The sequence below is a fragment of the Rhineura floridana genome, chromosome 5, assembly GCF_030035675.1.
Source record: "Rhineura floridana isolate rRhiFlo1 chromosome 5, rRhiFlo1.hap2, whole genome shotgun sequence".
Taxonomy (NCBI): domain Eukaryota; kingdom Metazoa; phylum Chordata; class Lepidosauria; order Squamata; family Rhineuridae; genus Rhineura; species Rhineura floridana.
The window spans coordinates 63,895,644-63,912,966 of record NC_084484.1 but is presented as its reverse complement, the minus strand read 5'-3'; the positions used below and the strand labels follow the sequence as shown (position 1 = coordinate 63,912,966).

The following is a 17,323-nucleotide window of genomic DNA, read 5'->3' as shown; positions in this document are numbered from 1 at the left end:
CAAAAATCGAATATATATATATTTTAATATAAAGCAAAACAACAAATTAGGTTAAGAGGTAATACTTCAAAGTTAGCCACTGAACACATTGTAAAAACTAACAAATATACTTTGGAGACAGATACTTGAAAGCTATATAGCCAACAGCTCCTTCAGGTATCTATTAAAATAATGTAAAAATTAAAAAAACACTATTGCCTGAACTTATATATTTTAGTCATCACCCTTAAATTAGCAAAACTCTGGGATCTTACTGAAGCACCATTTCCCACCCTTTATATTGTTCTCATGCCACTGGGCATGAAACATGATTTTTTTTTCCTTCTAGCCACTGAAGTAATTGCTCCCATTTTCAACTCTATTTACTTCATGACCAGGAAAAAAAAGCTAACAATAAATATATAAAAAAGAACTAGAATCAATGTATAGAGAAGTGAACATTATAAGCACCATTCTGAATGGCTGACAACATAAAAGGCCAACCATTTTTCAACAAAACATTTTTTAAAAAAAGCTACTGTATATTTACACAAAAGGAAATGCCTTAAAAATAAAATCTCTTTGAAAAAGACAAAGTTACACAAACATACAATAAAAATGAGTAAAGAAACCAAACTTTAAGAATGCCTAAAGCAAATAATGTACAATTGTCAAATTTCTTTTATTTCCTTGAGGAATCTCGCATCTTAAATTCCTTGTTCACAACTAAATGTAACAGATTTAAGGCTTTCAAGAAAAATGTGACTTATTTTTTTGCTACATATTAATTATTGGATTTAAAATTAACCCCAGTTACTTTTGCTTTATGTCATAGAACTTCATTAATGAAAGCAAACTAATGATTCCATTAAACAAACCATTTTTGGATGCTGAAGTCTATTTCTAACTAAAAATCAAAGGTGTGAAGGAACAAAGAATAATTTCTTTGAGACTATTGTGTTTTAAACACATATTAGGAAGCATCTTGTAAAAAATCTAATTAGACAATAAAGTAGCCTAAGTAGTTCCCAAGCTGTTTGGCAATCAAAAATATTTCAATTTACTATGTCTGACTATTTAAACTTGGAAACACACACACACCCCTGAAAAAAAAATGTAGTTACTGATTTTTAATGTTTTGGCTCAGAAATCAGAAAAACCTTTTGCTAGCTTTAAAAAAAGTGTGTGTGGGGAGGGGAATAGATACAGTGCTGTGGGACTAAATTTTTCAAAAGCCTTCTGAGTTGATAAAGGAGAATCTGGCATCACCGGTGATTGCCTGAATAGTTTAGAGATTATGTATTTCTAGTATTAAACACTATTCACATATCAGCCATTTGTACTGGCTGGCTGGACAAAATATTTTACAAGTGCAATCCACAACAAGCTACTATGTATGCAAGGATTAAAAAACAATTTAAAAATACTAGGAGAGTATTTGCACAATAAAGCAAGCTGTTACAGCAAAGGGAAACAACTTTTAGCTGGAGCACACTACAAGTCGGGGGGGGGGGGAAACTAGAGGTCTGTGTGTTTGGCAGCACTGACTGTGGAGTTTATAAATCTAGGGTAGAAGAAACTATTATATGCATACTGATCCTCTGCATATTTACTTGAAAGCGAGTCCCATGAAGTTAGAATGGATCTTATTTCAAGTGTTTAGGATCACACCACTTGTTCAAAAATTGGTTGAGAACATGATTTCTGTCTAGTAGTCACATATGTCCCGAGCCAGACAAAAAAAGAAAAGAAAAACCACTTAAGCAAACATCACAATTTCAAACATACAGATTTGCCAGTTTTAAATTACTCAAAAGGTAAGAGATTGCTTAAGTGTTCTCATGGAGACAGACTATACTGAAGTTGCAACAAGAATTGTCTGATCCATCTTGCAGATTGTCACAGAATGATGGAAGGGCTTTTTGAATACCTGCCCATTAGTACAAAGCCCATCACATTACATTCCGTAGAGGGAAGTGGATATATAAAACTATTTCTGGAAGCGTTACTTAATGTAACCTTTACTTATAGGGGAAAAAACAATTAACAATCTTCTCAAAAGGGCAAACCAATTCACTGTTTGGAAAAACAAGTTTGTCATTTGCTTATAGGCCCGGCACAGTGTTCTTTAACCTGCAGATTTTCCAAGGTTTGCATTAGTACTCTTAGACAAAGGTTGAGCTATTGCCATTATCATGGGGTTTCTAATCACCTTTGTACTGAACTGTGAGAAATCAAATTTCTTTTGCTTCTATTGTGGCAATCTCGACTGAAGTCTTTACTTGGGATCTCTCTCTCCGAGCTGCTTTTCCTCAGTCTGATCTGTCCTTTATTTTCATCACTCTCAGCTTCAGAGTCACTGAGTTCCAAATCAGGACAATACCCATCATTGTCCTGGTAAGGAGCACTCCCCATTTGATATTCAAGGGTCTGCTTGCCCCATGAACGCTCTCTCATTGATAGCCTTCTTGAGGGCTTTTCACAGCATCTCATATCTTCTGTGGTCCTCACCAAACTGTTCGTTGCTTCTTTAAAGGACCTGCTAAAGTGTTCTATTGTGGATTTTCTGAAGCTGCTCTGGCTAGCCAAGTGAGTAGAGAGCACAGACTGTTGCTCGTATGTTGTTTGGCTAGAGCTGTCTCGCTGGGTGACATCCCCAACTCTGCTCATTAAGCCATTACACTTTGCTAGTTTAGAATGCTGTTGAATTTTCCCATTCCCAATGGAGGACTGTCCATGCAATGCAGCTTGAAGTGCTAAGGGTTTGCCAGATGACTGTCCGCGATAGAAGTCTGATGTGTGTGCAGGTCCAGAATCCTTTGCTTCATTCCTAGACTTGACGATGCCACCCAGTAAGCCATTGCTTCTGTTTTCGTGCTGAAATCTTGAATAGGACTTCATATTTGAAACAAACGTCTCCTTGGATACTGGAATACCCTTTTTGCTATAAACCATGACATTGTTGTCAGGAGAAAGGGGCTTACCAGATTTCAGATTATTTTTGCAATCCCCCAGTGTTGATTTTGGCATTTTAAGCTTCAAGGTGATTCTAGGAGGTGGATAAAACAGTGTGTTCTCTAGTGCACTTGTCAGAGAATGGCCTAAAATAGAGAAAAATAAAGAGGTATGAAGAAAAGATATATATTTAAGAGAGATGCAACACATTCATTATAGAACTTTTAAATATAGCAACCTACAGATTTATAATACAATTTTCAATTTATTAAAATTCCTTTTTCTATGGTCCCTCAGAAAGAGATTAAAGAAACTGTAAAAGAAATTATATTATGCTACTGGGTATTCCTTGAATGCACGCATATAAAGGCTCTAGATTTCCCCAAAACAAAGGAACATGAAATTGTATTAACCTATTAGTATAAAAACACTACTAAGCTTGTAGTATTTGCATATTCTAATGTATTCTATATTGTTATCTAGAACAAAACTAGCCAGGTTTACTACAAAGTAAACAAATACATTAACAAAAAGGTATACAATATAGGCAACCTATAATCAAATTCTCAGGAAACGCTTTGTATGAGGCACTGAAAAGGGATTTCAAGAAATATAATTAACATTCATAGAAAAGCATGCTTAAAAGGCTCTGGGAAACAGCAAAACATAGGAAATATTAAAAATGGTGAGCAGACAATTATTGGCCATTTGGGGGCAATCATATCTAAACTTATTATGTCAAGAACACCTGGCTTGCTATGGTTTGCTAATAAAGACGGTTCTGTGGCAGGGAATTGTGGGGGAAACATCTTGCCTGAATTTGGGCCTCTAGAAGGCCGTGAGACTGTCAGTTCCCACAGATGAATCCAATTAATTAGGCAGTTATTAAGAACACCTGCTATCAGCTTGAGGCTGCTGCCACAAGGCCACAGGTGTGGGACGGTTGGAGAAACTGTGTGACCATTAGGTGCAAAAGCTCTGGAAGGTTTCATGATCAGAAAGCCCTCTGACTGGCTAATTAATTCCTGGCTATTGCCAGGTTTTTCCCCAATAAAAGTAGGGCGAAGATTTTGGTCTTTGTTCCCCAGTGTTCCTACCTGATGTTGGAGTTCCATCTTCCTATCGCTATCCAGGCTATATGTCTCCAGGGTAGAAGTGGAACCACGAAGTTAGTTTGCCTATCTTCCTATGATGTGTGAATATAGAATAGGCTAGACAGATTTGTTAATTTTGTCCTGCGATTGAACTCTCTGTATTTGTGTATTTTACCTAACCTTTTGGGTGTTTAGTTTAAGGAACTATTTTGCTGCTATATTTTTGCACTTATACATTTATTTTAATAAAAACTACCTCTTATTTATCAGTGTGTGCTCATTGCACGGGACTTTTGGCTCTCAATCCAGCACCTTGACCATTTAGCCGCATCCTACCGTATGACTGGGTATTTTACCTGAAGGTTCCAAGACAAAGAATGCACCTTTGGCTCTTGTCTTTTGGAATCCTTGGCAGGTCTATTTCTGCCACTTTGGGTTTCCCCTTGGCCCAGAGTGGGTGTCCAGGTTTAACGGGTGGTGACAGTCTACCTACCTTACAGGGTTGGCATTGGTTTAGCTCAGCCCTGGTAAGGGAGGCATGGTATGTGCCTGGCTGGGAGGAACTGTCCTGGATTTGGGAGTTGACCCCCCAGCAAGTTCTTTACATATTAAGCCAAGTTACTCACAAGCGTTTGCCTGCACTCAGACTCTTTGCGGCACACAGCAATCAAACCAAGGAGTCCATAATTCACCATACCATTGTTTCCTGTTTTATCCAAACTGGGAAACTATAGTTATCAACTTCAGAATAAGCCAGGACATTAAACAACAGTTGAAGCTGGTTTAATAACCATTCTAAACGTTTTTATTTGTATGGTTATTGTTTTAATTGTTTATGGTTCTTAATTGTAAGCCGCCCTGAGTCCTTTGGGAGTAGGGCGGGGTATAAATATTATAAATAAATAAATAATAAATAACCTGGCTCATTCTGAAACTGGTAACTATAGTTTCCTGGTTTGGACAACATGGGAAACTATGGTCAACTACCTGATTTAATCCATGCTAACACAAATGGAGAAGCAAAGGGGTTGCATGTGTGGATAAAAAGGTTCATGCACATCTTTGCTAAATAAGCTGAGATGCAATCATCTGAATCAGGCCAATGTATCTGTCATACATTCATTACCTGCAGCAACTTCCTGATTAATAAGCTGGACTTGCAAATTGAAGACCTGCTCATGTGCTTTGCTGTGAGAAAGTTTTAGCTTCTCTCTTCTGCTTACCATGTAGCAAAGATTTCTTACCTACAGAAAAAAAAACAGAAAAAGCCCCCCCACACACTTAAAACCGTGTAACATTTTTTGGAAGTACCACTTGGGATAATAAACAATTATCAATTAAAAGATTTAGAACCTGGATACTTATAAAGACCATATATTATACAGTCAATTTTAACTCTTGACCTGCTTCTCCATTGTCCTTTAATATATTCAGCATTGACTTTAGTCCTGTCTTAACTATCATTCCCCAGTCAAGTGCTTCAAAATTTCACAGTGGCTATTGGTTTCCAGGGCTAGAACAGTCTTTTCCCTGTTTAGCTGGCAGCAGATTTCTAAAGCCTCAACTGGATAATTAGGGTGGTACCAGCAGAGGATTTTCACCTTACGGCCCTATAAGGAATTGCACAGTTGCAGTGGCCCCATCTCAAGCATGCAAATAAACTAATGATCCCAGCACTGACAGAGTCAGCCTTCTCTGATTATTGATTGCAAACAGTGCTGTAATCAAGAAGAAATCCATGATGACACTTGAGGAAAGCAGCCTGGTGACTGCTACTTCTCCACACAGCTTCATCCAGCAGGAGAAGATGGCAAACCTCATATACTGGCAGGGTTTTCCTAAATGGAATTTGTCCCTGCAAATTCTGCACAAGTGCCAACATTATGGAGCCTCCAAAAGCATCTCATACTCTGCAATAATGGCAGTGGAGATCACCATCACTAGTAATAGGATGAACCCACTCTCTGGATGATGCTATTATTACTTAGCTTCTTGCCATTTCCCTTCTTCTCACCACAAATCTCCATTATTTCTTTATTTGATTTCTTACCCACACTTCACTCTAAGGTTCCAGAGTGGGTTACAACAATATCATATATAATTCTAAAAACAGATAAAACAGTTAAAACTATAAAGTAAGAAAAACTGCTCCAACTAGAACATAACAGTGTAAATTCTGTAAAACAGATGGGTCCCACAAAACAAAATACCTTACCTCTCAAAGGCCAGGTGCATACTTAGCATATGGCAAAATGTGGACAATTTATTTATTTTTAATTAAATGTATATCCCACCCTTCCTCCTAGAAGGAGCCCAGAGTGGCAAACCAAAATACTAAAAACACTCTAAAACATCTTAAGAACAAAAGAATGTTAAAAATATTAAAGCAAAACATCTTTAAAAACAGTAAGGGAAGTCCACAACTTAAGGGGCTGCCACAGAGAATGCCCTCTCCCAGGTCACATACACACTCTGAATGTCTGAGGGCAGTGGAACTACCAAGAGGGCCCCCTCTGCTGACCTTAACATCCAAGAGGGTTGGTAGGGGTGGAGGCAGTCTTTCAGTTCTTTGGGGCCTAAGTCGTTTAGGGCTTTAAACATTAATGGGAGCAGTGTGAATTGGGCCTGGAAACAAACTGGTAACTAGTGCAGCAGTTTTAAACCAGGGATTATATGATCTCTAAAATGGAACCCTTGCCAGTAATCTGGCTGCTGTACTTTGGACCAGTTGAAGTTTCCAAGTAGTATTCAAACGCAGCCCCATATAGAGTGGATTGCAATGTGGAGGTACCAGAGTGTAGAGCAACAGTGGCTAAGTCATCTTTGCCAAAGAGGGGCTGCAGGTGGAAACAGGCACTCCAAGCTACTGAGGTTACCTGAGACACCAGTGACAGCGTTCTCTTTTTTTATTTTTGGATTCCTATTACACCGATTACTTCTTCCATTATAAGGGTATCTTTTTTCCCTTTTCTCTTTCCTCCTTACCCTCTCTAGATCCTGCCTTAAGTGCATGAACATCCTCATTCGAGTATGAATGCTATCTTCTTTTGGCTGAACCAAGCCATTTTCTTCATCCTCCCTGGGAGGAAATAATGGTTTATTAAAGTTACTTTTCCGTTTTAATTTCCAGTAATTATAGATCAAGTCCACAGTGAGCTTAGGGAGGCCCAGTTCTGCTGCAACGTCATCAATTCTCACTAACGAGTAGAACTCCTCCTCCAGTTCCCGAAGCTTCTGAGCACGCAAGCTGGTTTTCTCACTTTCAGTCTGCTTCTGGTCTGCTGTGCTCTTGGGATTGCCATCTGTATCAGGCATCAAGTTCTGCTTGGTTTTGCTATGTTTTAGACAGTACGACTTGAACTTGACTTCATCGCCATCATCCAGGATTGTTTTCATCTCTAGGCTATGCTCAAAGGCACATGTGACATGAAAGGCAGTGATGCAACTCTTCACAGAGCACTGTTGAGTGAAGGAAACCACCGTCAGTCAACACAAGCATCAGCAGAACAAAGCCAGCCAATGAAAACTTAGAAGCATCACAGACCTTTCATTATTACATGCATACGTAAACATAATTTTACAGGAGATATTCAGAAGGCATTGCTTCAGTTTAAATTTCGTCATTCTCAAGTTAAAAGTCTCAATGGTAACTTTCAGACAAAAATCAAGCCAATTTTGCTTCGTTAAGAATTCTGAAGAGATACAGGTTATAAATGTAAAATTTTGAGATTTAAGTATAGTATTTTATCTTATAAATTACACATATACATGTTTACGTAGGTTTGAAAAGACAACACACACAAGTTAATTAAAAACAGCCTATTCATTAAAAACATTTCCTACATTAAGCCTCAGTATGCCAACCGCACTAAAGTGTCTAGTAGATGAGAAATGCTTGGTTCATGATAAAGCAATTGTCAGCCTTAGCAATTTGACATAATGGCTGTGTTTGGGCATCATTTTAAAACCATAGGTAATATTTAACTATGGTTTAACATGACTGAGCAGTGTGCTTATGCATAATGTTCAAGTCCCCACTTCGCTCCTTCCCCAATCCTGGCTGCACCACACCAGGAGCATTAAACCATAAGCCTTGGCTTAATGTACCATTCAAACCTGGGCTCATGGTTTGTTTTCCCCAACAAACCATGAGCAGTAAACCAAGAAAAAAAAGTTGTTACTGCTTGTGGTTTGTTTGGGGAGGGGGGACACAAACCTGGCTTGGACAACATAATAAGCCAAGGCTTGTGGTTTGCTGCTCCTGGCACAGCCAGGAGTGGAGAAAAATGGAGGGAGGGGGCAGACCTTTGAGCAGTGAGCACCAGCACACTGCCCATTCACATTAAACAGGAGATAACTGTAACTATAGATTAATGTGACGTGCAACCCAGGACAACTGGACTTCTGCAAAAAAACATTTAACTAAGCTTAACCACTGCACTAGCTAAGTAGTGGTAGAAGATATTCAACTTCATGATCGGTACACAATTTAAATAATAGTACAGGTATTTACATAGAGTTTTAGAACAAAATGTCTCATATGCATTATCTCAAGAATCCTTAAAAGGACATGTTCCTCTCTCTTAGTTCAACTCTGTGAAAGGAATTCAGATGGCAGCTCTTTCAAGGAGCATTTTGCTTTACATCTTGTTATGGTGTTGCAACAGATGCATCTCTATCAGACAGTGTACCCTTGAATAGTCTTCACCAATCACAGCTGAAGAGAAATGTCAGAAATGTCAGGACCAGCAAGGACAGAGCAGTAATAACAGTTTAATGCAGGAGTGGCTACCCCAAATTTGTGGGTTTTTTCTTTAAAAATTTTTTTTTCCAAATTAAAATTGTTTAAAAAACTGACTGCTTCCAAAGGTACCCCATTGTGATGCCAAAAGATTTTGGTGCCCCCCCCCAAGATTTGTCCATTTGTTTTTAAAAAAAATATTTAAAATGATTATTTTAAAGAAAATTACTGATCACTCCCACAGGTTCTCTGTTGTAATTGTGATGCCAAAAGGTTTTGGTGACTCCTCCAAGAACCCAAAATGTGTCCTTAAAATGTAAATTAAAAATTGGCCACAGCCAATTCAGCTATGCCTACTTTGATATGCAGATCCTAGAGGGTTGACCATGGGTTAAGGTGGCTCTCTAACCAAGAAAGGTTAGCCACCCTTCATTTAAAGCCTCTCAGCAGATTTGGTAGATGGTTTTGCAGGAAGACATACCTGCTTCTACACTCCTTCGCAACAGCCTCATCTAAAGAGACTGCTGAACTCAAGACAATTTATCTAGATTACATGGATTGAATTTGGCTACTGGTAAAAAATCTACTTAACTTTCAGAGTGCTAGAGATGTTTAAAATGCTTAGGCAAAAAAAGAAAAAACAGACTCTTCTCATAGCCCATTTTCATAGTCCTGTACCCAATCAACTATAATGCTTCCGTTAGTTAAACCTAATATAGCTTTCCTACAACACTCCTTGCAAGAAGGGTCTTGAATAAAACATCCAGAGGAACAATTCAAACATGGAAGTTCTTAGACATTGCATGACTGTCATAGTTTTCAGCACCAAAAATGCTTAGGAATGCATTACAAAACACAGCCATCTAGATAATGGTGTCAAATGTATTTTGTTACTGAAGACTAAAATATGATCTCCATCCTCTGCTGAGGTTTCCGCTGAACATTTGAGAATGAAACAGACTAGTTTTGAATGGTATTGATTTAAGCAATCACAAAGACATTTGAGCCAGTATCAATTTCTGAATATATGACTGGATAAAAGAACAGAACTAAACAACACATTTCATTTGAAGCCCACTTTCTTTCACTACAGCCTACAGCTAAAGGTTATTCTGTTGAATGTGTCTTTCATCCAGCACCAAAAATAGTTGTTCCTTTCCACTCTCAATATGAGTTTGCTAGCATACAATTTCTACTGTGCATCCTCAAAGATCACAACACAGAACTGGCACATACCTGAATACAAGCACCAGTTTTCAATTTGCATAAGCTGCAAACTAAAGCCCATCTACTGGGTGGAATGTGGGATACTTTTGTAATTGGTTCCATTCTTTCAGGACAAGCGATGCTTACCTAACAAGCAAAACATGGTATGGATTATCATTATTGACATTGCCAGAAACAGTTATCAAACTATTCTATTTCAGCATCTTGTAAAAAGGCAAATAATGGAGTAATAGCAGTTAGGGGACTAGGGCATCACAAATGCTTCTATGCTAGTCACTTAAATATGGGCTAATATAAGAAATGCTCAAGCACTTCTTATACATACCTCTGGAATCCAAAGAGCACAGCTCACATGTGCCCACTTGGTGCCTGTTCTTGTAGCTTTCATAGCCCCACCTCTCTTTGGACACAAGAGACACTGAGGGTGTATACCTAGAACACAAGTACGACACAGCCAGCTTCCTTCAGGAACCTTTAGGATACCATAGCATGCCTGAGGGAAAAAAAGCAAAGTGCTGTTTTGTAGGAGTTCATAAGTGAAGTGAGACATTGTTGGTTCATGTCAATACCAACTGTAGTACATTTTAAAATGTTACATATTAAATTCATTACTACATTCATTTTGAAAGAACTCAACTATTTGCCAGATGTTTGAAACACAAAGAACAGAACATGATATTTTTCCTAACAAGTAAAAGGTTACACACACTGTTTATTAATACACGGAATTTCTGTAAATAGGTACAGAACCCAAGTGTCCCATCTCAGAGGAAAGTCAGACAACAGAAGCAGCATCTCCCTACCCGCCCCCAAGTCCTGCTGGTTCCTCTGGGTGTATTTACCCTCCTAAAACAAAACAAAAACTACTTAGTGAAACAGAGGAGGGAGCTTCATAATGTATTTTTGAATGCATTTTTTAATGTCAGAAGTTCTAACATTTCCCACAATGTACTTTAAATTATCAGGACTGTTTAGAACTGTTCAGAGATTCTCCAAGAAAAACCCAATGACTGTATTAGCATCTCCTAGATTTGTTCCACAGTACTTTTTAATGGCAGTGTCATCTTCAGTTGCAAATCAACCAGCCCAATGTCCTCAGCTTCTCAATATATCAACAATTCCAACTACTTCACTAAATAGCCTATTCAAGAACAACAAATAGGCCAATATGCAATGTGTCTGCACATGAGTTGATATTCTAATAACATGGTGTATCTGGCAGGATAGTAAAAATATATTGTTGATGTAAGATAAATTTATAACCTGTTTCTTTTTATACGCTACACTTATATACTACTAGATCTAGAAAAGTTCGCTTTCTGCACGGCATCTAGTACTATTATAGACTGATGCATAAAGGTGCTCTTATAGTAAAGAATAAAAAGGATTAGTCTATCATAGTTTGTTCTGAAACATTCCAGATTAATCCAGTAGAGTGCACTCATGCCTAGGTACAAATTTAGAAGATCAGCCTTTTCCCCAATATCCTTCTGTATATTCATTATCTCTCACTTTCAACATGTTCTGCACTGTCGTTAACCAGAATTGTTTTATGAATATTAAAAACTCATTCTTCACTTCTCCTTTTTTCCTGTTGTAGGAAAGTTAAATGTATATCCTGCTTATTAGCCTACCACATTCTTAAATGTGGTTTTAGGGAGGGAAGGAGACAAAACACACTTGCTCCACGACAATGTTTCAAAAACCTTTCCCTAACGTTTTTTAAGCAGCATTTATATACAATACTGAGGGTGCATGTGAATTTTGGTATGAAGCTACTGGGATCAAAAGCAATGTACGTATCTCTAAAGCACTTGCATTTTAAATTTTATAGAGCCATATTAGATGATATTAGGCCACTTTTGCAGAGACTGCCAGTGATACATTTTCACATCATGTGTTGAGGATGTTATCTAGAAAGATATTCTAAATGATCTCATTATCAAGAGGATGCAGCATTTTCAAAAACGTCTGCTAACCTGATGCACGCAGATGTTGCATTTGTCACAAAACACCATATCATTCCCGTCTTCACTGTCAGGGGACCGACACACATCACAGATTACATCTTCATCATATTCTATACCCAGCCCTTCCTCTGTCTCAATGGCATGGTTCATATTCTCATGACAGTGACGTTCCAGGACTTCTACCATCTTCTCCATTGTGTTCTCATCAAGCTGCCCACATCCTGCAGAAGAATGAAAGCAAAAATAATAATTAGCTTAATACTAGTAAAAGAATGAAAAAAGCATTCTTATTTTCTAAAGTTGGGAAATATTGCACTGACACTAGGTTGACACAGTAATTGATATTTACAGGTATTAGGCTTACTTAAGTTTCATTCCAAGTTTTAAAGGATTTAATATCCAGAGTATGTTAATTTGATATGTAAACACACTGTCTTGAACAACTGTGGGTGCATAAAAAGTTAAACTACTAATTGTATGTGGTTTCAAGTACTGACTTACTTAATCATCATGTGCTGACCTCGCGCAATCTGCAGGGGAGCTTGATCCACTTAAAAGTTGAGCCCCGACAAGACAGTGATCATCTTCCCATTTTATTGGAATTTAATAAAAAAGTATTACTTACACAACTGACAGACAAGTTTGAAATAGATTTTACACCTGCGGATGGCCACAGGAGAGTTAGATGGACAAACAAAGCAGATGAGCAAACTACAATCTTTCTTGGGTCTGAGAGGGCCCTCGAATTATCCACGGAGATTACTACCACAAAAGTACCTGAAACAGCAATAACCGCCTATCAAAATCTAGTCTTCGACCTCTTGCTGGCTTTAACAAAAAACTCTTGCCCCGCTACTACCCACCACATAAAATACAACTCAAAATCCTGGTTCGACTCGGAGAGTGTGACAGCTAAGAAACAGCTGGTAGTCTGTTACCAACACTATAGGCAAAGTGAAGCTACCTTTATTCCTATGGCCTTGCGCCTTCAAAAAAAACAATATAAGGAACTACGAAAAAGGGAAAAAAAGGAGGCACTAGCTAAAGCCTGGGCCCAGCTGATTCATGCAACCAGAAGCAATGACTCTTCGCTATTCTGGCATACTGTACGAAGTGGGCTTCAATCAGAACTCCCTAGGATGATATGCCTGGTGCCTGCCAAGACATGGGAAACCTATTTCCATGAATTATACTCCACGGGCTCAGATACTCTAAAAATTACCACCCTCAATCTGGCAGACACCCCCATATGGCGGCCAGTCTCGACATCAGAAATTAAAAAGTTAGCTACATTACTCAAACCCGGGAAGGCACCCGGGATTGATGGCATTCCATCAGAACTAATTAAGAACAATATAGACTGGTGGGCCCCTTCCCTGGCTTCACTCTTTACAATTATTGATCAGACAGCCCAGATCCCGATAGATTGAGGCCTGGCTGTCATCATTCCAATTTATAAAAAGGGACGAAAGGATGACCCCTCCAACTATCGTCCAATTAGCTTACTGAGTACAGTAAGTAAGCTTTACGCCATGCATCTGTTATGGAAACTCTGGGACTGGAAAGACCAGGAGAATATACTAGCTGAAGAGCAAGCGGGCTCCACAATCGATCAATGCTTGATTCTGCACCATTTGATCAGGAAATATAGCTGCAGGCCAAGAGGAGCGCTATACACAGCCTTTGTGGACTTCAAATCCGCATTTGACAGCGTCCCCCGGAACAAACTGCAGGCAAAGCTGGAAGCCTCCTCTTTGGATCGCAGACTACTGATACTAATACGTACCCTGCATGAACAAAACTCCCTGAGAGTCAGATGCAATCCGCAGGGGCATCTCTCGGCCCCGGTCCCACTAAATAAAGGAGTGAAACAGGGCTGTATCTTGGCCCCTCTCCTTTTTAACCTTTATATCAACGCCTTAGCCCCTACCCTTCTGAATACTGACACTCACCCTCCTAAACTAGCGAACTGACCCATACCAGCTCTTTTATACGCGGATAATACAGTAATATTATACTACTCTGAAGTGGGACTTAGAAGAGCACTCAGTGCCTTCACGGCATATTGCAAAGAAGAGGAGCTTATAATAAACTATGAAAAGACAAAAATCTTGGTCTTTTCTAAAAAGTACACGGCAGATGGACTACCAATGGAAACGACACTGAACAAGTTTAAGATCTACAAGTACCTGGGTGTAGTCTTTCAATCAACTGGCATCTGGAGAGCACAAACTGCCCACCTAATAGAGAACACCCGTAAAACCGCTACTACTATACTTAGGTCTTTCCATACGAAAGGAGGTGCCCACATCCCCTCGGCTATTAAAGTATTCCAGGATAAGGTGATGGCCCTGTTGGGCTGTTGACCCATAGGCATTACTGTCTCTAGTTGTTTTCCATAAAGCCTACAAGTTTGGAGAAGTAACTGTTATCTCCTGGCCTGAGAGAGAGCAGACATCCAAGGCCAGCGGTTGTCATGGTAACGTGAGATAGCAACTGGGAAAGTTCTAACAGAGTCTGTAAGTTGTGTCTTCTGTATATTGCCTCTGAACTGAGAGGTTGTCTTCTGTGTTTACCTTTGGAGAGAGATGTACCAGAAGGGGGGGTGACTGAAGAAACTCTACATATATTTACTCTTAAGCCTGTTGGCCCTAATGTCTTAATAAAGACTCTTAACCTGATCCAATGCATCTGAGAAGTTTCTTGCTCAACTTAACTCCAAAGTAACGTATGCTGTGTCACGCAAGAACCGCCACCATCAACAGGCCCAACTACTTTATGGCTCACAGGTATGCATCTATAGAGATATTTGCCCCATGGAGGCAGTTCAATCAAAATTTTTATGTTCTATTCTTGGTGCCCCGCGTGGCATCCCCAACGCCATATATAGGTTGGAAGTCGGGCTAATTCCCTTTGAAGCCCGAATGTGGATAAATATATTCAACTATTGGATCAACCTAAATGCTAACACACTGGGACTAACCCCGCTGATCCTAACAGACATTCTGATATGCGGGTGGGTAAGCCAAGTTGAGGAAAAACTACACCATTATGTGTTCTCTTGCTCAGTCTTGGCCCAGTTGGGCCACATTAAGGCCAAAGAAGTGATCAAAAATAGGATAAGGGATGTAGCCCTACAAAATGACAAAGCCCGGGTGGCAAATTACCGGTTTCCGGTAAATTTTAATATCAACTTTGCCCCTGAAACATACCTTTACGCCTTGGATATCCCTAGGCTCTGTAGAGCCTTTACCCTGGCCTGCCTAAACGCACTCCCGTCAGCCTTACTGGAGGAGAGATACCAGCGTATCCCCATACTCCCAACGCCAATGCCCATGCCAGTTGGGGGAGGTTGAAACAATTACCCATGTTCTTCTTTACTGTTCATACTACAAGGACACTCGTGCTTATTATATTGCCCAAATCTTACAAACTCTGCCCCACAATCCCGATACATCATATGTCTCACTCCTCCTTTCAGATCTCAGGAAGGAAACAACCCTTAGGGTAGCGAAATTTTGTGCTGGTGCATGCAACATAAGGAAGCACATGGTAAAAACACTATCCTCTTAGCTAAATAGGATTAAAAGTCTCTTCTTCTCTTCGTATAAGTTTTATGCTGTATTTTGCATATGAGATTCCAAATTCATGTTTTTAATCTCAGTGTATTCATATTTGTATGTATGTGTATGACTGGTCAATGACAGTAAATCAATGATACTTACTACTACTTAATCATCATTAATGCTGAAATGTTTGGCAGATGATCACTTAAACCTTGGTTTATTATGACACAGAACAGTTAAAAGCACTAACAAGAGCAGCTGAGTCTTGAGAGCAGTCTGAATTCATTTATTTAATACATTTATATTCTGCCCTTCCTTCCAAAGAAGCCCAGGGCAGCTCTTTTGATGCTCTTCAGTTATAACTCTGTACCTTTTGGGTGGTGATAACTCTTAACCATAGTTAAGGAGGGGGTCTGGATTCACACACTAAGCTATGGTTAACACTAAATAAGATTCATAAACCAACTACAAACTTTGGTTAATGAGCAAACTTTAGCTATTGCTAATAAACCATAGTTAAGCTGCTGAGGGGAATTCACCCATAATGCTAAGCCATGGTTTAATAAACCATAATTTAGTGTTATATGACACCATGCCTCTTAATATGACAAACAGTTTATCTAACTTCATTCAAATCTCTCCTATGTCCCATTACCTTTTCCCATTCAGATTAGCAACATGTTGCCTATAAATACTATGTTGAAAAGAATCTGCCACATCAAGTTAATTATCTCTTCTCCAATTTTTAAGTCTCAACTGAACAGGCCTTAGAAACAAACTGTATGGGAATCAAGAACATGTCTCCCATGACTTACTGAAGTGGCATAATCCTGATTCTCTTATGGAGTCACAAAGTACAAGCCTGTTAAGCAGCCATTTTAAGCAGGTCTGATCATTTGCATGCTTACTGAGTTCAATGGTACTTACTCCAGTGCAATCATGCTTAAGATAGGTAAAACTGACAATGGGGGATAGGGAGGAAGAGGAGGGGAAGGAGGAGAGGGAAGGAGAGGATTGGAAGGGAAGGGGGAAGAGGAAAAGGGAAAGGAAAGGGGCAAGAGGTAGAGGACAGGAGGGAAGAGGAGGAGAGGGCAGGCTTGATCATTTGCATGCTTTTTGAGTTCAATGGGATGTGCAATCATGCTTAGGATAGGTGAAACTGACCTGGGAGGGGGGGAAGGAGAAAGGAAGAGGGAGGGAGGACAGCAGGAAGGGGAGAGGGAGGAAGGGGAAGAGATCGGGTGGGTGGGCACTGGGCAGAGGGGAAGCCCCTTTCCTTTCCAAAAGGAAAACATTGTGAACAGTATCATTCTTTTTCAGTGTTTCCCCACCTTTTTATTCTGCAGCAGGCACATGGTCTCCCAACCAAATTTAAACCAAAGCTGTGCCTGGCCACATCCACACCAGACCTTTATTTCACTTTACACAGTTATGGCTTCTCCCAAAGAATCCTGGGAAGTGTAGTTAATTAAGGGTGCAGTGAGTTGCTAGGAGACACTGTTCCCCTCAAAGAGCTTCAGTCAGAGCCACTGACTGTTAAACCGCTCTGGCCACTGGAGCTCTGTCAGGGGAACTGGAGTCTCCTCTCAGCACCTTCACAAACTACACTTCCCAGGATTCTTTGGGGGAAGCCATGACTGTCTCAAGTGAAACAAAGGTCTGCTGTAGGTGTGGCCCCAATTAGCCAAGCCAAGCAGCTGCGAGTCTGGCTTTTAGAACACTGACAGTTGGTTCTTACTGAGCATGGCCAGGCTTATCATTGACTTTAATGTTAAATTTCTTAAATTAATT

General features: G+C 39.5%; 1 protein-coding gene across 6 annotated transcripts in view; it reads right to left on the bottom strand.

Moving 5' to 3' along the window:
• Positions 1-17: 17 nt before the first annotated feature.
• The window catches only part of JADE3 (jade family PHD finger 3), a 62,217-nt gene continuing 44,911 nt past the window's right edge, over positions 18-17,323 (bottom strand). For all 6 annotated transcript variants that reach the window (XM_061626983.1, XM_061626986.1, XM_061626985.1 and 3 more), the window contains 6 exons: positions 11,976-12,187; positions 10,322-10,489; positions 10,006-10,122; positions 7,014-7,487; positions 5,155-5,272; positions 18-3,080 (listed from right to left, as the gene is read on the bottom strand). In XM_061626983.1, the coding sequence (XP_061482967.1) occupies positions 2,188-3,080; positions 5,155-5,272; positions 7,014-7,487; positions 10,006-10,122; positions 10,322-10,489; positions 11,976-12,187 (1,982 nt within the window). In that variant the 3' untranslated portion in view covers positions 18-2,187. The remainder of the gene's footprint in view (positions 3,081-5,154; positions 5,273-7,013; positions 7,488-10,005; positions 10,123-10,321; positions 10,490-11,975; positions 12,188-17,323) is intronic.